Source organism: Miscanthus floridulus, chromosome 4 (assembly GCF_019320115.1).
Source record: "Miscanthus floridulus cultivar M001 chromosome 4, ASM1932011v1, whole genome shotgun sequence".
Classification (NCBI taxonomy): Eukaryota; Viridiplantae; Streptophyta; class Magnoliopsida; order Poales; family Poaceae; genus Miscanthus; species Miscanthus floridulus.
Window position 1 is genome coordinate 111,297,594 of NC_089583.1, and position 21,569 is coordinate 111,319,162.

Genomic DNA, 21,569 nt, shown 5'->3' on the forward strand with positions numbered 1-21,569 from the left:
CTGGTGTTTGGAGGGACTGGACCTAGCCAACAGAGTCTGGTTGGACATGAGCTAGTGGTGTAGGGATGTGTGGCGGCACCAGGAGCGTTAGACTCAGTGGGTGAGTCTAGTCGGTGCTGACCGGACTCGGTCCGAGGTCGCTTGGAGCTCTCTGTGTGAAAATCGCCTTGACCGGACTCTGGTGAACAGTGTCACCGTCGGGTCCGGTCGTTTGAGGTATCACGGGTCCGATTGAAGCAGTGAAAAATGGTGAAGTTTGAAAGTGAAAGGACCAGACTCTGGGTGTGTCCGTCCATCAAGGACTGGACTCGGTCCGATCGATTTTGAGTGCTTTGGGAGCTCTCTAGAATCGATTGGACCCAGCGTAGAGCAGAGTTTGGTCACGACTTCGTCGGGTCCAGTCGTTGGTTTGTGTGTGCACTCTTGGGGGGCAATGGTCGAATTTGAATTGGAGATGATGTAGCATATTCTAGTTGGCTGGCAGAGTGACCGAACTCATAGGACCAGACTCTAGGCAGAGTCTGGTCAACCCCGAACTGCATAACGGTTGGATTTTCTTTGGGTCTATAAATAGACCATGGCTGGCCTTGGGGTGTCTCTCTTGGCCATTTGACATTCTTGACATCCTTTTGTGTTGAGAAACACCACTCCCACTCATCTCTCTTGATTGTTGTTCATCCAAGTGAGTTGGGAGAGCATCCAAGTGCATTTGCATCTCGTTGGCGCATCTAGTGGCACTAATGGTTGCATCGGCTATGGATTCTCTTGTTACTCTTGGTGGTTGCCACCACCTAGATGGCTTGGAGCCACGGAGGAGCATTGGCACGAGTTGGTGATTGCGTGGCCATCTCCCAGTGATTTGTGCAGGTTCTTGACCTTCTCCCGGTGAAGAGCCAAAAGGTACTCTAGTAAATTGCTCATGTCATTAAGTTACCATCACTTGTGGGTAGGTTCTTGCGGTGCTCAAGTGTTGGGCTAGGTTTGTGAAAGACCTATTAGCCGCCAAACTACCAAGTGTGTGGTCGACACAACAGGGACTAGATTGCCGGCAAGCACGTGAACCTCATGAGAAATATCGTGTGTCACTTGTCTCATTGGATATCTCCTAGTGTTCATTTGGTATTCATATTGATTGATTGATCGCTTGCCTAGGATGGTATAACCACCCTACTCATCTCCCTTGTATTACACTGAATCATACTTGTTGTAGTTTGAGTAGAGTAGCTCTTTTGCTAATTAGTTGAAGTAGCTTGTTTAATCTCTTGTCAGTTGTTAGCTAGCTCAACTAGAGTAAGACTAGTGACATAGCTTCATGTGTGCCTAGAGACTATAAAGAACTAGAATTGTGGTGTAGGTGGCTTGCAACCCTTGTAGTGCTCGAGCAAAATTGCATTTTGCCATTTAGGTTACTAACCCTTTGCTCTAGTGAATTTGTAGATATTTTTATAAGCTATTCACCCCCCTCTAGCCATTTAGGACCTTTCACCATCCTTCGACGAATTTTTTGGTGCTCTACCAGATAATTTTGGTGAGTGTTAGTGCTAACCCCCCCAAACACCCTCTCTGGAGTACTATCCAATGACCATGCCGGTGGTCACACTTGACCTATCTGGTGAGTTCTATGGCTGAAGTACATAGAAGACAAGCTCTCTGGACCTAAGGTCCAATGCACACTTCGGTGCATGCCCCAGACATATTCGCTGAACCCTTTCAAAATTCTCAGTGGCTGAGCTAGTTACTGTGCGCAAGCTCTAGTGTCACATCCAGCCCAGTTTGGAATTTGGCCCATAGTGGCCCATGTGCATGTTAATGAGATATTGTGGGGGGGTTTAGTCCCACCTTGATTGTTAAGGGTGGGTTAGACCAACATATAAGGCTTCTAGAGTCCATCCCACCATCGCCGGGTGAATCCTTTTATGCGAAGCGAGGACAAAAGCAGTAAGTGGGATAGTGGTAGGTGTGGTTCACTCAGCGTGCAGAGTGGATCTGAGCCATTTGGACTCTAGGGGCATTACATCTGGTGCCCCAAATCCGATGGGCGGACACGCTGACTATGCGGTTAGTAGATGAACAGTGTTGTCACCGCGCCCGATGCAGAGTCCGATTAATTATTCCTTCAAAAATAGAGAGCAGTTGTCAGGCCCCTAATTTAGGGTCCTCTAGTGCATCATGTATCAGTCCCTGCATTAGTTGCTGATATGCACAATTCGAACAAGATTGATATAAAAAACCATACTTTTATTGCTAATCGAAAAACATATTACATGGTTCAGGTTTACATAGCTTGGGCCATAGGTCTTATATCGTATATTAGAGTTCTAAGATAGCGGTCCTATGATAACGTGGCTCCATTCCTACAAGCAATTTAGAGTGCGGACATAACCCTAGACTTATTCCTTAAGCGTACTCCTACACCCCAACATCATAATCATAGCGTAGCTCCTTCGTGTAGTCATACGGCTCCGTCTTCGAGTGTACTTCGGGTGTCCTTCCCTTGCGTAGTTCTCGATAGCTCCATACTCGTACGTTCTCCTATTGTCCTATCCTTGTGCAGCTTCAGTAGTTCCATCCTGGTATGTCCTCTTGCAGCTTAACTCCTAAAGACGTAGAATGGAGGGGGTTGAGTACATATAGTACTCAGTAAGCCCTAAACTTTGGGTGGAGGAAGGTGGAAAGGGAAAGGCTATTTGGTGGAGGTGGGTTATGGTGGTGGAGGTGGTTGAGGTAAAAGTGGTTGGGTGAAGTAGCTATAATTATAGGTTAGACTCTGGCAGAGCATTACCATTCTCACCAGGTTTCTGGGGTTAATTATAGTTACCAAATTAGTAAAAATACATCTTACCATATTATCACAGTTGTGGAAGTCTAATCATAGTATCCCATCCTAGCATCCGCCCATTCCAAGGACGTGGCTATTCGAATCGATTTAATAAACTCTAGAGAGGTGTACAAATTTCCCCACATAATAGACACATTCCGACACCATCATTATGGCTTAGATAGGTCTAATGAGACCTCATACCTGAAGGGATGCATCCTCAGATTTCCATATAATTTTATCGCGGCATCTCAGGGGTTGGAAAACACACTAATTGCCGGGAGGATACCAAATCGTCCCATCTCATATTCCTAGATGACACCACGTCATCTCATCATATAATCTCAAATGATACAACATTATCCCAACATAATAGTGCCTAGTGCCGATGATACCAAATCATCAAAATAAATAATAACATGGCTCGAACATGGCCAAAACAATAATCATGGGCTCGAACGCGGCCAAAAACTCAAGGGCTTAACGTGGAAGATCACATAGCAACCACACCAACCGGACCATGGAAGATCACATAGCATCCATGTCTGCTCCAGATATTCCGTTGCCAACACCGGCCTCCTAGTAGAAATTATACTTCAATTTAACGGGGTGTGAGATCAAGTCTGCCCATATCAAACATGTGGCTGTACAAAATATCTCACTAGGTGAGAGGGACTACGAACCGGTCCTTATGTGACCTAGATGAGTATCTCCCAACAGGAACCCTCACTAGGTGAACCTGCCAAGGTAACTTGTACCACACAAATTACTCCTCACTCGCCCCCTGTCGGGGTTTAGTTCAGTTTTACCATTTTTAAGTTCACAGTTATTATGGAGCGCATATCATATCATATCAAGGTAACCATTTCCTTATCACCATTAATCACATTAACATAGCCGGGCTCATGGCCCATTACAATTCCATTAATTCATAAAAGAGAATTTAGTAATATAAGTTAAGTTTATTATTTGGTGGAGATGGAGAGTTTATGGGGGAGGCTAGCAAAATGTGGTGGTTGTGGATGGGAGGTGATTAAGGGATGACATGTAAAGTAGGGGGAAAGAATAGGTGGGTGTTAGGACTTGCCTTCATTTACTGACGATTATATCCTTCTCCGATTCGTGTGTCTCCTATTCCTGTCTTTTGGACCCCATCGGGTTCTCTCCATGTCTTCTATCCTACGCGGTCTAGCGTTGACAAGCAAGAAAATCCAAACAAGAAAAATAGGAAGCAAGGCATGTAAAACAAGCATAGGCAACCAAAGTGAAGGAAATGATCCAAGATGGGTTGGTCCTATTGGGTGATGGGTTGTTATTTAGGTTACCATTATTATGTCAATTTGAAGTAAGGTTTGGATGAAGGTACTTCATCCACAAGGTAAAGAGTGGGTGGTTGGTCTGATGGAAAACTAGACCACATTATTATGGTTCACTATTATGTGAACCTAAGAGTGGAAGCCTGACCAAGTCATCATAAATGACCTGGCCAACTTCTACAGGTCCACAGGGTTAGTGACACATACACACATGCATATGTATGTGCCTGGGTTAGCTAGGTCGAAGAAGGGCGGAATATAAAGTTAGCCATACATAGACGCATACCCGGGTATCAGGCATATCCTTGTATGTATAAGTATCCTATTATTCCTATTATTCTATGTGATTGGGTACGGATATATTTGTGTATGTGTCGTGGTGCATACACATACGCGAATATATAGGGCTAACTACTACTATGGCGGAGGGTATTATATTATCTACATGAGAGAGTGCAGGTGTAACTATCGGCGTGTACATTATTTATCTATGCGGGTTTATATATATTCCTATCGTGTATATATTTGCATGGGTGCAAACATATTACTACTTTTTATGTTATATTTATCCATATATTTATATATGGAGTATAGCGTATATTTGTACATTGACATATGTGGCTACGGGGTGCTAATAAATGGATGCATCTACTGATTTAATACTTAAATAAGGGAATGAAAAGCAATCATATCTAGAATTTAAATGGGCACCAAAAGTTAGAAAAAGGCATTTTAATAAGTAGAGTTTTATTTTAGAAGATTTATGGTGAAAGAATTTCAAAATTCAGAATTACGACGAACAAGATATAAATTGTTGAAGTTTATCAGCTAAACGTAAATGGAATGGAACATGCAATTTATTTCTACAATTTTATCTAATGAAAATGAGTGACAATTATCTAGGTATGTTCTAGGGTGGCTCTAGTTTATTTACAATTTTTTCAGGAAATTTTTCTATACTTAAAAAGCTTACCTTATAATATCCTGTGTACAATTCCCGTGTGCACCTAGCAATTAACCTGCGGCTGACGCGTGGTCCCCAGTCGAGTCAAGGTTGACCGGCGCACTGAGCTCATGGTCCAAACACTGATCTGTAGACCAGCTAGTGCTCTCTCTGGTCAATGTAGACCGTGTCTACTCAGAAAGGGGGAGAGGGGGTAGAGGCTGCTGAGTGGACCTAGAGTGGTGACGTGGCGTGCTCCCATAGGCTCACGCGACGTGGCTGGGGCATCGACATTGGATGCCTTGCTTGGTCTTCATTCGCTTCCGATGCCACATGGTCAGAAGGGAAAAGGAAGAGAGGGGAGAGAGGGAGAGAGAAAGAGAAAGGGAGAGAGAGAGAGAGCAGGGCGGAGGGGAGTGGAGGGCGGCGTGAAGACCTGGGGCTCCAGCGATGGCCCCCGGCAGCCTGTGGCCATCCTCTTCCAAAGGAGAAGTAGCAAGGAGAGGGGACTGAGGGAGAGAGACAGGAGGGTATTGGGCTCCGGCAGAGAGAGAGAGAGTAGGCAGGGTGGGTGGCCATAGCAGAGAAGAGAGAGTGCGCGGTGGGGGAGAAGGAGGGAGATGGGAGGGAGAGAGGGTGGCGCGGTGTTCTGCGCTCCTCGGCGGCATCCTGGTGGTTGCCGTGGCGAGGTCATAGGTGAGCGCGATGGCGGTCTCAGCTCCACAAGTAGAGGTGAACGAGCAAGGCGGAGAGCGGCTCCGAGCTTTTTCGATGTGCCCCCCGAGCTCACCGACTGTCGGCTATTTACATGCAGCGTAAGGCGGTTGGCCAGGAGAAATATCTTCGGTGGCCAACTGAGTGGTGATGAGCTGTCGATGAGATTTTCAGGAGTGGATGAGGTCAGACCAGGAAGATGAAGATGTAGAGAGGCAGTGCTGCACAGTGAAGTTGCCAATATTTTCCGAAGCCTTTTACCTGGGTGCCATTATAAAAGATGGTCGCGGCCTATGAGCCAATAAAACATTCGAACACACCCATGTGCCATGACACTTTACTTTTTTTCCTCCCAAGCCATTCCGTTCACCATCTCTTTGATTTTTGCCGTTTGCCAGCCCTGACACGTGGGCCTAGTCAGTGAAAACATACAAAATGCCCATCTGTCAAGGTATAAACTACTCTCTATATTTTTTCTCCATCGGCATCTTCTTTCGATCGTGCAGCCGTCTCCGCGATGCGCTGTCCTTCTGACTCCAGCGACCCCCATTCCAACTCCGGTGAGCCCCTCTCGACTCTGGCGAGCCCGGCTCCCTTCTCCCTTTCAAATCCGTGATACACCGGCCCGGCCCCGATGCGATGGCATCCACGAGGCTAGCGTTCGCTGCCTGCCCTGAGCCATGGCCCTCATGCACTGCTGGGCCCTGAGAAGACAGCGTGCAGCTGAGGCCCCAATCGTAGGTCGCTGCTCACGCAGCGTGGCTCCGGTGACCAGCGATCGAGCTCCCCCCAAGCAGCCAGGCCACGTGGGTTTCTACCTTGCCGTCCACCCCCCGGCGCCATCGTCTTCGTCTTCGGGCTGTCCATGCCTCGGGAGGCACGTAGGGTCGGTGCGAGGCATGTAGGGTTGGGGCGGCCTTGGCATGCGTAGGCCAAGGCTAGGTTCGGTGAGTTTAGGTGGGCAGGGAGCTCACTAGCCAGCGGTGCGGCGACACGGCCCAGTGTAGGAGCTCGTGGCCAGCATTGGAGGCTCGAGCCAGCGAGCGGCTAGGCACTGCCCTGACCTTGACATCCACGAGGCCGGCTGCGCCCCCAGGCCTCGGTGCCCGCGTGGCTGGCTCCGCCCCTGCCCTAGAGCACACGGGGCTCCCTAGCCCCGGCGCATGGTGGAGGACGGGACAAAGATGACCGGCGGAGGAAACTGAAGAAGGGCACAATCAAGAAGCAACGCAAGGGTATTTGGGACTTGTTCCAACGTAGATTGACACCGTTAGATGGAAAAGTGGACGGAATGGCTTGGGAGGCAAAAAAGTAAAGTGTCATGCCACATAGATGCGTTCAAACTTTTTAGTGGCACGTAGGACCGCGACCATCTTTTATAATGGGACACAGGTAAAAGGCTCTATTTTCCACGAGGGAAGACGCACGCAGTGTGGACGCAGTTCGGGTGCGGCGCGGACATGGAGCCGCGGAGGCAACGCGATGACATCGCCGTGTGTCCTGGGCCGGGCCAAGACATGGACGAGTTGGGGCCAATCGGTAGGAGGAAGAGCGTATACAGTATAATTTTTCCTTTTCCTTTTTGTAAATAATGAATTGATAATATATTTTCTAGTTCTAGAAAAATGTAACTATATATAATGTATTATCAACCTCTATAATCTAAAGAAAGGGTTTTAAATAATTCAAGAATGCAATTGGTAATTAAGGGAAGTTATTTTGGTGCTACAAATAAACTCTAGAAAAGCAAACAATCATACAATCAAGCAATCAAGTATTTCAATCAAACAAGCATTCGAACAATCACGCAAGCATCCAACAAAGTGCAAGCAACATAATTTAAATGCGAAGCGATTCTCTAATCCTAGAAAATAATTCTAGTGCTACAACTAAATCCTACGCGACACACAAATGCATATGGTGGATTTTTAAATGCAGGATTTTGGAAAATATTTTTACAAGGGTTTTGCCTACTTGTACTAATCAAGTTTTAATTTGTTGTAAATTTTAAAAAAGTTCAAATTTTTAGTGTTTTTTAACATGAAGCAAAACACGGGTGTTCCAACAGCCAAAACACATCGGACATCAGTCCGATGCACAACGTCCGATGCTTGTGCCAGCGTCCGATGCAGACAGAGCAGCTCCTTCATCTTCTTTCATCAAACCCTTTGCAAATGTGCTATCTCCAAGTATATCCAACACTTGTGTACGTGAGTTAGCATTTCACAAATCTTTTCTCAAGGATTGTTAGCACTCACTAGGTCCTAATGCACATATATGGAGTTAAATCACCTAGTGGCACTAGATGATAGTTTCCCTCTTAATAGTACAACTATCTATTCTAAACCCAATCACACACTCTATTGTGTCTTGATTGGCAAAATAAAAAAGCCCTAGCTTTATACCTTTGCCTTGAGCCCTATTTTTTCTCTTTCTTCTTTTTCAAGTTGGAGCACTTGATCACCATCTTTTGGCCATCTGCATCACATGAGTTCCATCTAGCTCCACCTTGGATGTGAACCAACCTTACTTCAATCACAACACTTAGGGAGAAGGTTAGTCTACCATGGTTTCATCAATTAGCCAAAACCAAACTATGACTTTCACATAGGATAGCAACATGCATGCGCCTATTGTCCTATGAGTCAGCCCGGTCAACTAAGCTCCGATGGGCTTTCTAGTGACCCCATCAGATAGTTCAAGTGAGTAGAAAAGGATTGTCCCTGTAGTACTTCTTCTCACCCTTTATGCAAGCGTGCTAACTTCAAGTGAGTTAACCTTTGAACACCAACACTTGAGCACCGAGTTAGCATTTTTTTCAAAGTGTTTTAAAAATCATTTTTGATTGCTTCTCACCATGTCACAAGGCTTGATGCATATGCAAAGAATGACATCACCTAGTGGCACTAGACAATCGTAAACGCTTTATAGCTTGCCTCTTTATAGTACAACTGTCTATCCTAAACCCGACCATGTACTCTATTATACCTTGGTTGGCAAAAGCAAAGCTCCTATGCATTACACCAGTTGCTTCAGGTTTGCTTTACATCTCCTTCTTCTCTCCATGGTTGAGCTCTAGCTTTTTATGATCATGATGTCTATCTCCACCATCTCCTAAGCCTTGTTCATCACCATCAAGTGGACGCTAGCTTAGTCAACCTTATTGAAAGCATTAGTCCACATGGTTGTCACTCAATTACCAAAACCAAACTAGGGCTTTCACTCACACCTCTCTCATTTAGCCGATCCCAACCATGAAGAACACATCTTTATAGCCCTTTGGTCTCTTCCCTCTCCCTCTTTGTGAGGATTTCTTGATTCTTGTGAAATCTAAAGAGTTGGGTTGAGAAATTGGATGACTGAGAGTGTCGACTAGAATATCATCAGCAGTCCTCCAAGGGGTATCCCACGAAGATAGATTGATCGGTAGGGGAGCGTGAGATCAAGAACAAGAAGGCAATAGAGACACACGAGTTAGACAATGTTTCAGGCCAGTCAGTATGACGTAATACCCTACTCCTGTGGTCTATTGGTTTGTATTAGCTATCATAAGATATTGTGCGTCTTTGGAGGGGGTCCCTGCCCGCCTTATATAGTCTGGGGAGCAGGGTTACAAGTCGGTTAGATTTGAGAGATAACCAGAAAGTAATAACTGATTATAAAAATATTAGGGATCATACATATCCTAACAGATCTCGTAGTATCTTTGGGATATCTTCTAGATGTCTTGTGGAAGGCACCGACTAGAGTCATACCCCGCAAGGCTTCGTCTTGTGGGTTGGGCCACCCCTGAGGGCAGTAGCCCATGTGATCTGTCGTGGATACTGGGGGCCATACCCCCATAGCTAGTCCCTGAGCCTGACTAGTAGGTGACGTAGTTACGTGGTGCCAGGGTCAGAAAGTAGAAGACCAGCCGAGCAGGCAGCCAGTTCTTGGGCGTAGCCACGAGATGAGAACAAGCACATTCACCGCAAGGTGAAGTGTGCCCACTTAGTCCTCGGGCCTGCTAGAAGATGAAGAATGAATCTTGTAGTAGGGTCAAAGAAAAAGAAGTCTGAAAGCTTGCTGACATCGTCTGACATGCACGTATCAAGACCCTAGACGTGCTGCCTAAGATCAGCACCCTGTTCCAAACATCATGGAGCAGCTTGATAGCACACCGATGAGACATAGCAAGATCCAACCACCAAGGGAGCACCGATGAGTCCCCGATGTCGTTGGCGATGACCGAGCACCGAGGAGCGAGGAGTCCCCGGTGTTGCTGGCGATGTCTGAGCACCTGAGGAGCGAGGAGTCCCCAGCGTCGCTGGCGATGACCGAGCACCTAGGAGCGAGGAGTCCCCGGCGTCGCTGGTGATGTTCGAGCACCGAGGAGCGAGGAGTCCCTAGCGTCGCTGGCGATGATCGAGCACCGAGGAGCGAGGAGTTCTCGGCATCGCTGGTGATGACCGAGCACCGAGGAGCGAGGAGTCCCCGATGTCGCTGGTGATGACCAAGCATCGAGGAGCAGGGAGTCCCCGGCGTCGCTGGTGATGACCGAGCATCGAGGAGCGAGGAGTCCCCTGGCATCGCTGGCGATGACCGAGCACCAAGGAGTCCCCGGCGTAGGCGGCGATGTCCGAGCACCGAGGAGTTCCCGACAAAGCTGGCGATGTCTGAGCACCGAGGAGCGAGGAGTCCCGATGTCGCTGGCGATGACCGAGCACCAAGGAGCGAGGAGTCCCCGGTGTCGCTAGCGATGACCGAGCATCGAGGAGTCCCCGGCATCGCTGGCGATGCCCTGAGCATCGAGGAGCGAGGAGTCCCTGGTGTCACTGGCGATGACTGAGCACCGAGGAGTCCTCGGCATAGGCAGCGATGTCCGACCACTGAGGAGTCCCCAGCAAAGCTGGCGAGGTCCGAGCACCAAGGAATGAGGAGTCCCCAACATCGCTGGTGATGACCGAGCACCGAGGAGTCCCCGGCATAGGCGGCGATTTCTGAGCACCAAGGAGTTCCCGGCACAGCTAGCGACGTCTGAGCAACGAGGAGTTCCTGGCATAGCTGGCGATGTCCGAGCACCGAGGAGTCCCCAGCGTAGCTGGCGATATCCGAGCACCGAAGAGTTCTCGGTGTAGGTGGCGATGTCCAAACACTGAAGAGTTCTCGGCGAAGTTGGTGAGGTCCGAGCACCGACATAGCTCGCGATGTTCGTGCGGTGAAGTGTGCCCACTTTGTCCTCGAGCATGAAGAATCCGAGCACCGAGGAGTAACCGGCGAAGCTGGCGATGTCCGAAGCACCGAGGAGTCCCCAGTGAAGCTAGCAAGGTCCGAGCACCGAGGAGCGAGGAGTCCCCGGCGTCGCTGGCGATGATCAAGCACCGAGGAGTCCCTGGCATAGGCGGCGATGTTCGAGCACCTAAGGAGTCCCAGACAAAGCTGGCGAGGTCCGAGCACCGAGGAGTCCCCGACGTCGCTAGGCGACGTGCGGTGAAGTGTGCCCACTTACTCCTCGAGCACGAAGAAACTGAGCACCGAGGAGTCCCCGACGTCGCTGGCGATGAAGCACGAGCGACGAACAATCTGTTCAACTGGTCGGTGCAGTGAAGTGAGCATTGAGTAGAAGCAACCGGCGAACAGCCTGATCAACTGGTCGGCGACGAAGTCCATGAACCTAGCGGTCTGACTAGTTGATTGGTGGAGAAGTCCGAGCACCAGGTGGTCCGATCACCTAGACGATGATCCTGCAATACAAACATGTAGAACGGGTAGTACATGATGTAAAAATATATGAACTCTGGAGAAAAAATAGCGTATGTAGCTTGACGATCAGTTGGAGCGAAGATGTATTTAATATAAACCGCCCGAACAGTTAGTATGTAGCTGAGTCTCTAGCCCAAGCTAGCTCGTTAACCATAATACGGAGCACGGAGCCCGTGCACATGTAGGAGGAAGAGGCATGATCAAGGAGCCGCTGCCGACCACCCATAACGTAGAGCGCGGAGCCCAGTAGCACGTGTAGAGAGGAGCCGGAGACAGGGCCGTCTCTGGAGGCATTCGAGCATCAACATGACTGTTTGAGGGTTTGGAAAATCGTTTGGAGAGCAAATATGGAGAAAATAGTTCGGAGAAACATTGAGGCGATATATGAAGACTGGAGAATATTTAGAAAAATATTAAAGCGTAACTTAGCTTTAGACAGAAAGTCTGGTCGGTGGCGTATGGCGCTATCTAATCAGCGAGAGGATGGATGTCTTCAACCTAGTCGGTGAATCTGCCTCTCAGAGCATGTTGGTAAGCGGCGGCGGTGTTGGTGAACCTGAAGGGTAGGGCCAGTAACCTCTGGAGTTTCCTGAGCAGCCTCTGATAGATGAAGGCAACCTCAGGAAGTGGTTCTAAGATCGGATCTGTAGTTGCAGGTGCGGGGGTGGTCGGCATAGAAATGATCTGCACCAGCTCGAGGAGCTCTCCAACTCCATTAGCGTTGATGACCCACGAGATGGATCCGATAGTGAAGATCTGGCCAGGCTATGGAAGGGATGAAGAGCCTACAGAAAAAGCCATCTTGTTCGACAAGAAAATAGCATGCACAACCCCTACCTGGCGCACCAACTATCGATAGAATATCATCGGTAGTCCTCCGAGGGGTATCCCATGAAGGTAGATTGATCGACTAGGAGAGCGTGAGATCAAGAACAAGAAGGCAACAGAGACACACGAGTTAGATAGGTTCAGGCCATCAGTATGATGTAATACCCTACTCCTGTGGTCTGTTGGTTTGTATTAGCTATCGTATGGTATTGCGCGTCTTTGGAGGGAGTCCCTGCCTGCCTTATATAGTTTAGGGAGCAGGGTTACAAGTTGGTTAGATCTGAGAGATAACCGAAAAGTAATAACTGATTACAGAAATCTTGGGATCATACATATCCTAATAGATCTCATAGTATCTTTGGGATATCTTTTAGATGTCTTGCGGAAGGCGCCGACCAGAGTTGTGCCCTGCAAGGCTTCATCTTGTGGGCTGGGCCGCCCCTGAGGGCACAGCCCATGTGGTCTACCATGGATACCGGGGCCATACCCCCACAGCTAGTCCCTGAGCCTGATAGTAGGTGACGCAGTTACGTGGTGCCAGGGTCAGAAAGTAGAAGACCAACCGAGCAGGCAGCTAGTCTCTGGGCGTAGCCACGGGATGAGAACAAGCACATTCACCGCAAGGTGAAGTGTGCCCACTTAGTCCCCGAGCCTGCTGGAAGATGAAGAATGAATCTTGTAGCAGGGTCAAAGAAAAAGAAGTCTGAAAGCTTACTGACGTCGTCTAACATGCGCGTATCAAGACCCTAGACATGCTGCCCAAGATCAGCACCCTGATCTGAACAGCATGGAGCAGCTTGATAGCACATCGACAAGACATAGCAAGATCCGACCACCAAGGGAGCACCGAGGAGTCCCCGGCGTCACTGGCGATGACCGAGCACTGAGGAGCGAGGAGTCCTCGGCATTGCTGGTGATGTCTGAGCACCGAGGAGCGAGGAGTCCCCAGCGTCGCTAGCGATGACCGAGCATCGAGGAGCGAGGAGTCCCCGGTGTAGGCGGTGATGTTCGAGCACTGAGGAGTTCCCGGTGAAGCTGGCGATGTCCGAGCACCGAGGAGCGAGGAGTCCCGACGTCGCTGGCGATGACCGAGCACTGAGGAGCGAGGAGTCCCCGGTGTCACTAGCGATGACCGAGGAGCGAGGAGTCTCTGGCGTCGTTGGCGATACCCGAGCACCGAGGAGCGAGGAGTCCCCGGTGTCGCTGGCGATGATCGAGCACCGAGGAGTCCCCGGCATAGGTGGCGATGTCTGAGCACCGAGGTGTCCCTGGCTAAGCTAGCGAGGTCCGAGCACCAAGGAGCAAGGAGTCCCCGGCGTCGCTGGCGATGACCGAGCACCAAGGAGTCCCCGGCGTAGGCGGTGATTTCTGAGCACCGAGGAGTTCCTGGCACAGCTGGCGACGTCCGAGCAACGAGGAGTTCCCGGCGTAGCTGGCGATGTTCGAGCACTGAGGAGTCCCCAACAGTAGCTGGCGATATCCGAGCACCGAGGAGTTCCTGGGCATAGCTGGCGATGTCCGAGCACCGAGGAGTCCCCAACGTAGCTAGCGATATCCAAGCACCGAGGAGTTCCCGGCGTAGCTGGCGATGTCCGAGCACCGAGGAGTCCTCAGCATAGGCGGCGATTTCCGAGCACCGAGGAGTTCTCGACGCAGCTAGTGACGTCTGCTCAGTGAGGAGTTCCCGGCATAGATGGCGATGTTCGAAACACCGAAGAGTTCTCGATGAAGCTGGCGAGGTCTGAGCACCGGCGTAGCTCACGACGTCCGTGCGGTGAAGTGTGCCCACTTAGTCCTCGAGCACGAAGAATCCGAGCGCCGAAGAGTAACTGGCGAAGCTGGCGATGTCCGAGCACTGAGGAGTCCTCGGTGAAGCTGGCGAGGTCCGAGCACCGAGGAGTGAGGAATCCCCGACGTAGCTAGCAATGACCGAGCACTGAGGAGTCCCCGGCGTAGGCGGCGATGTTCGAGCTCCGAGGAGTCCTAGGCGAAGCTAGCGAGGTCTGAGCACCAAGGAGTCCCCGGCATCACTGGCGACGTGCTGGTGAAGTGTGCCCACTTACTCCTCGAGCATGAAGAAACCGAGCGCCGAGGAGTCCCCAACGTCGCTGGCGATGAAGCACGAGCGATGAAATGATCTGCACTGGCTCGAGGAGCTCTCTGACTCTGTCAGCAGTTGATGACCCCCGAGATGGAATCCGACCGTGAAGATCTGGCCGGGCTACGGAAGGGACAAAGAGCCTACAGAAAAAGCCATCTTGTTCGACAAGGAAACAGCACGCACAACCCCTACCTAGCACGCCAACTGTTGACAGAATATCGTCAGCAGTCCTCCGAGGGGTATCCCACGAAGATAGATTGATCGACAGGGGAGCGTGAGATCAAGAACAAGAAGGCAACAGAGACACACGAGTTAGACAGGTTCAGGCCGTCAGTATGACGTAATACCCTACTCCTAGTGGTTTATTGGTTTGTATTAGCTATCGTATGATATTGCACATCTTTGGAGGGGGTCCCTGTCCGCCTTATATAGTCCAGGGAGCAGGGTTACAAGTCGGTTAGATCTGAGAGATAACCAGGAAAGTAATAACTGATTACAGAAATCTTGGGATCATACATATCCTAACAGATCTCGTAGTATCTTTGGGATATCTTCCAAATGTCTTGCGGAAGACGCCGACCAGAGTCGTGCCCCACAAGGCTTCATCTTATGGGCTGGGCTGCCCCTGAGGGCGCAGCCCATGTGGTCTGCCGTGGATACTGGGGGCCATACCCCCACATGGAGCAAGAGAGAGAAATCCTAGTCTTTGAGCACTTGTGGATTTCGTCAAGCATTTGGTGAAGTGTTTGTTACTCTTGGAGGTGAAGCCTCCTAGACGGGCTAGAGTTTCCCGATGAGCTCCCAAACTTGTGGTGAGCCACTGGGAAGTTTGTGAAGGTTATGATAATTTTGCATCCGCAAGGAAAGAAATCAAGGTAGTGAAGTGAGTAAATTAAAGTGGTTAAAAGTGACCTAGCTCCCTTGGCAGCTTTCAGAGACGTAGGATTCATGAAGGTGAATCCAAACTTTGGTAAACAAACCATGTCATCACTACTTATTCTTGTGTTGTTATTGACTTTTGAGCGATTCGGCCCGATCTATTTGTTCTTGTGTTATTGTTTGTAGGTTTTGGGAGGAACTGACCAACTACATGTCTAGCAACCTTGATAACAAGTAGAATTGATTAAATATGTGTAATTCTTGTTGCTGTGTTTTTGTGCTACCCGGTACAAATTTTTTTTGTCCTCCTATCTATTCCAAGTTTTTTATTTTTCATAATTACGTATTCACCTCCACCTCTAGTTGACATCTCGAATGACAATTTTTTGCCCAATATATAGCTTGAGGCCATGGTGTTAACCAACCAATAAAGTAAGTGTAAATGTAACACACAAGTCGCTCATGGTTAAACATCTATTTATGGTGCCAATAGACGCTAATGAAACCATTGACTTCAGAATATATATAGGACATAAAGAGTAAAACCAGGTGAAGAGTATAAACTAAATTGCATAAAAAAAATTGGACGACGTAATACTATACTAGCTGCTCAATTGTGCTGATCACCATGCAAGTTTTTTATTCAGATAATAGAACTGTTTAAATTAAGATATATGGTATATAGCTTCGTTTGAACAGGGTCGAAGTTTATGGTAAGCATATTTAGCCGAGTGTAACTTAAACCACAAATATCTGGGTGCGCAACACACGGACATGCATGTGCATGACAAAATGGTGTTATATCTGTTGAATGCATGGAGGATATGCCAGGATAATTCAATCGAACTGAATTAGAAAGTTTGTTATGGTGTCGTGACTTTAACCCTATAAACATATGAGAGCCCTATAACATATGAGAGCTACATCCGCGTCCACCACAACAGAATTGCTTCCTCTAATCTAGCCCTCCAGCGGCGCAACAGCTCTCCAACATGTTCTCTTGTCTTGATTTCCTGACCAATAGTAACAACATGGCTCCAAAGGCACAGCTTCAAATCACTCCTGAATTCCTCATCCATCATCTCCCTTTGCTATGTAAGGTACACATAATATCCTGTCGAGTTATCCTACCCCAACCTGGCACATCATCGTCATGCAACTAAGCTGGTGTTGATGTGTGATTTGTTTGTTTTGCTCCAATATCCTAAATTGTTGGTCAGGAGAGAGGAAAAAGAAAAGGGGAGATAGCTAGTCCATGGACGAAGAACTCGTCCATGATATCTACACAGAAGTTTGTGGAGATGATGAAGAGATCGAGGATACAAACTGCGTAACACTACTTTTTTATTGTTTTGAATAGATGCTATATATAGCTTGTGTGTGTGTATATATATATATAGACACACACACACACTCTACTACTCTAGCGTTGTGTTGCATTCCTGGTCAGCATCATGCCATCACTTCACTCTCCATGCTTACCGCCATCACTTCACTCTTCATGCATGCAAGAACTACCTAAATGACTACACTGCTTCACTCACCATGCATGAATTCATATAATAACTAGCATGAATGCATGCCCCAACTAAATTGGAAAATGGAAACGCTGTCAGTAAGGGTTTTTTCTGTGACAATTCAATGATACTGCTATATCATGAAGATAAGGGGTTGGAGAAAACTAGTACTCACTCAGTCCCAAAATAAGTGACAGTTTTGAATTCTAAACATCTTGTTTGACTGTTCATCTTATTCAAAATTTTTATATAAATATTATCTATTTTGTTATGACTTATTTTATCATTACAGATACTTTAATAATGATTTATTTATTTTGTAATTTATACCAAAAAATTGAATAAGATAAACGGTTAAAAAAGATGTCTCCAAAAACATGGCTTTAAAGACTGCAAAATCCACTTGCCGTTTACAACGAGATCTAGGCCTAGGTCGCCGCGCGGGGGGGGGGGGGGGGGGGGCATCCTTAATTTTTGTCGAAGTTTGAGTTTGATTTACCTCCCTATAGCTCCCTGAGCCAACAAAAAACTGGGACATCCTCCAACATTTGAAACCATCCGAATTTGCTCTTTGGTTGTTTTGAAACCATCCAAACTTCGCTTCGGCAAGGGAAGAAATCAAGATAGTGAAGTCAGTAAATTAAAGTGGTTAAAAGAGACTTGGCTCGGGAGATCTTCAACAGAGACATAGGATTCACAGAGGTGAACCTGAACTTTGGTAAACAAATCATATGCCATCACTGCTTGTTCTTGTGTTCTTATTGTTCTTGTTGACTTTTGGGTGATTCACCCTGATCTACTTGTTCTTGTGTTTTTGTTTGCAGGTTTCGGGAGGAACCTACTACATGTCTAGCAACCCTTGTTGATAGCAAGTAGAATCAGTTAAGTAGACGTAATCTATGTTGGTTTGTTTTTTCGCATTACCCACTATTAAAAATTATGACTAAGAAATTTAGGTCCTGTTATCCGCTGCAAGTTTTATTCTTTTTTCAAAATTGCATATTCACCCCCTCCCTCCAATGGTGGACCAGGGCTAGGGACCTTGGACGCCTGCCCGGGCTCCAGTGCCGACGTATGCTAAAGAATTTGTCTCTTTGCGCTATGCTGGAATGTTAAAAACACATGATCTCATAGACACTTTGAGCTTTGCCTGGGCTCTCTTTGAGCGCCCAGTTTGTTACTACCCCCTCTATGCGACATCTAGATTCCTTCCCAGTATATAGATTCAGGCCATGGCGTTAATCAACCAATAAATTAAGGTTAAATGTAACACACAAGTGACTCATGGTTAAACACATCTATTTATTGTGCCAATAGACTTTAATGAATCCATTTAATATTCAGAATATATAGGAAATGAAGAGTAAAAACAAGTGAGAAGAGTATGACTAAAGGGAGTGTCTAGTTATCTATCGACAAATTTTATGTCGTCACATTTGTCAGATTTTTTATAAATACGACCCAATAGATAATTGTAGCATAAATCCTAAAGCACAATCAAACATATAAAATCTGACAGATTTAGTACCAAAAAAATCTATCAACAGATAAATAGCAACAATCAATTTATAATACACAAATGTTAAGGTAACGTTCAACAAAAATATAATTGGACAAAAACATAATTGATCAAACCGATGTGCACCGCACGATCGAGGTAGTGCCAAAACCTTATTGAAACCTAAGCAAATCCAAACGGTGCGAACCTAACTAAAAACAACTTCTTTCTATCGTCGATCATGCATGGCAAATAATTAAACTGGCAACCTAATTTTTAAGATCTAGGAAAGCCTTGGCTTCCTCCTCCAGCTGCATCATGGCGACGAACCAACCGGTATGGGTGGGGTGTACATCATCCCAGTAGAAGTTGCTGAACATATCCTTGCTAAGGTCGTCGGTGACGCTGTACTGAGGAGAGCCATTCTCGTCCTCCTGCCCGCAGTAGCCCTTGGGATCAAAGCTCTCGCAGCTCGGCCTCAGCTTGTTCTTGAACGTCTTAGCCAGAGTCTCATCATCACTTCCCGTTGCGTCTACATGTACAAACAGCATATATATAGGCTAATAAATCGAACGAACCGAACCCATATGGATGAAAGCAAAATCAAACCAACAAATAGAAGCAGCTGAGGTCTGAGGACGTAGCGGACATACTGGGATTGGGCTGGACGACCCTGGAGAAGGCCGTGTTGATGTCGAGGAGCATGACGTTTCCACGGTAGTTGCCCAGCTTTTCCGCGAGAAGCTTGTTGTGGGTGGCCGCGACCGCGTTGGCGACGTCGTCGCAGTGGGTGTAATTGTTGGGCCTGGTCCGGAACGGCGTGCAGCCTAGCGGGTGCATGTTGTTGACGAGGATCCTGTTCATCCCGAGATCCTGCAGCCGCTGCACCTCCTTGGCGATCCCCGTCGTCACGGTCTCGATCAAAGCCAACGTCTGCAATCATATATAGGCACGTCGTAACTTACGCAGCTGCAACAGATCGAGCAACAAGTATATATACGTAGATTGATAGATCATTTCGACTCACGTCGTTGGAGGAGGTCGAGGAGGTCATGTTGGCGATGCGGGCGTAGTCGTTGCCGGAGATGGCGATGAGCGCGAGGGAGAACCTGAGGCGCCAAGGCGGGAAGGTGCGGTCCTTGATCAGGCCCTCAAAGTTGTCGACCTGCTTGCTGAGGGTCCCGACCTTCTCCGGCACCTCAAGCACGCCGGAGCCGGCCACGGCGAAGTTCATGCCAAACCGCCTGATGTCGTTTCTGTTTCTGAGCCTGAAAGTCTGAGGGGCTTCATGATGCCCTAGCCACGAAGCTGCATGCAGTAACATCGACGTAGAGCATATATGGATTGATTAATTATGTTAGATCGATGTAAAAAGAAAAAAAGAAAAATCATGTACACGATCGATCGAGATGATAGCATGTCATCAGATTAATGAAAGATCGATCTGCATATACAAACAACTGATTGGACAATTAAAATAGACTGATTGTCATCGAGAATAATGATTGTTTGAGCTTACCGATGAAATCAGATTGGACGAATCTGTTTGAGAAGCGGCCGCTTGGACTTGGATTGCCGTAGGGTTTGTACCATTGACGCGACTCACGACTCAGATTTGATTTGGGCAGGTTCCCGGTGTCGGCGTACGAATCTCCGAAGACATACAACTGGTACATCATCCCACTCCGACGCGACTCCACATGCGCACCTTTAATTTGATCGCAGATGCAAAGCAGAAATCAACAATGAACTAGCTTCTGAAGCTAATAATAAGTGTAGAAAAGACAATACACTTATCATTCATGTCGACGACGAGGAGGACGAGGACAGGAATGATGATGGCCGCCAAATGCTTCATGGTGGCGTGACTGTTTGCGGGCCGCTGTAGGGCTAGATGAAAGGAAGCGGTTGTGTTATGATGGATGCGGCCGCAGCTCTCATGTATTTATAGGGTTTAAGTGTTGACACCCTAACAAACTTGCTATTTCATTTCAGTTCCATAATCCTGGCATATCCACGCCATTTGCCATGCACGTCCGTTTGGAGTCAGCTAGATATGCTTAACTATAAAATTCGATCCCGTTCAAACGAAACTATCATATATCCCTTAATTTAAACAGTTTTGTTATCTGAATAAAACAAACTGATATGGGGATCGGCGCAATTGAGCAGCTAGTATAGTATATCGACCAATTTTTTATGCAATTTAGTTTAGAATTTTGCTATTTATTTGTTGACATTTTTTTTTTCTAATTTTGTCATATTTCTATCATTTGATTGTGCTTTAGGATCTATGTTACAACTATCTATTGGGTTGCATTTATAAAAAATCTGTCGGCCACATAAAATTTATTGACAGATAACTAGACACTCCCTTATAATTTTTTTATGGATTTTTGATGTACGTGAGTCCAATAACGATTGCAAATAAAAAATATCACACAAAAATAAATAATAAATAAATAAATTAAAAAAATAAGAATATGGGAAAACTAGATGGCTACTGAGTCCATACATAAGCCGGGGTATATCACTGCCAGTTCACAACAGAGCCGGCAGTGTTCTTCAAATCAACACTACCACTTCCAGTTCTAACCTGACAGTGATCTTGACGATATCACTGCCAGTTTAGGATAAGAACCGACAATGATGGTTTTAATCACCGTTGGTTCTGGTGATAGGAAAGCCCCATAACTGCCACTTTCCCTCTATCGGTTCAGTTTCCTGGAGTGATACATATATGATTTGTGAATGTCCATTGTGTGTGATTAGATTGCCTGCATCTGAAAAACCAACTAGTCCCCTCCTTGGATATGCTACAAAATCCTTGACACCTTGAAGATGACGAAGTATATGTTTATACAATACCATTTTAATGTCATCGGGTATGACAAGATCTATATCTTGCTAATAAATTAACAGCAAATGCAATATCATGTGGTGTATGAGTAGATAGATACATAAATGCTTCTATAGCACTTAAGTACGGAACCTTAGGACCAAGAATTCATTGTCACATTCTTATGGTTGAAAAGGAGTGACTGAATGTGTTTTCTCCATATGAAATTGATTTAGTATTTTTTTGTACAAATTTCTTGGTAAAAAGCTTTCCATATCCTTAATAAGATTTCACAACCCCGCCCATGAATCTTAGCAAAAATTAATCTGGACGGCAGTGGTGACGAGTGCCGCGGCATACACGCTCCAAAATTT

General features: G+C 47.0%; 1 protein-coding gene across 1 annotated transcript; it reads right to left on the reverse strand.

The window, feature by feature from the left end:
• Nucleotides 1-18,430: 18,430 nt before the first annotated feature.
• Nucleotides 18,431-20,251, reverse strand: LOC136552618 (GDSL esterase/lipase At5g03610-like). Its single transcript, XM_066544178.1, has 5 exons — nucleotides 20,148-20,251; nucleotides 19,876-20,064; nucleotides 19,384-19,664; nucleotides 19,010-19,289; nucleotides 18,431-18,888 (listed from the first exon to the last, which is right to left on the reverse strand). The coding sequence occupies exons 1-5, from the start codon at nucleotides 20,212-20,214 to the stop codon at nucleotides 18,626-18,628; spliced, it is 1,080 nt and encodes a 359-aa protein (XP_066400275.1). The 5' UTR covers nucleotides 20,215-20,251; the 3' UTR covers nucleotides 18,431-18,625.
• Nucleotides 20,252-21,569: the final 1,318 nt, after the last annotated feature.

Excerpts from the sequence above, each read along its gene's own strand:
- LOC136552618 (XM_066544178.1), bottom strand. The coding sequence starts at position 20,214 with ATGAAGCATTTGGCGGCCATCATCATTCCTGTCCTCGTCCTCCTCGTC. Across the intron at positions 20,065-20,147 it reads CGTCGACATGAATGATAAGT|GTGCGCATGTGGAGTCGCGT; the intron begins GTATTGTCTTTT and ends ATCAAATTAAAG. Across the intron at positions 19,290-19,383 it reads CCTCGACCTCCTCCAACGAC|ACGTTGGCTTTGATCGAGAC; the intron begins GTGAGTCGAAAT and ends ATATGATTGCAG.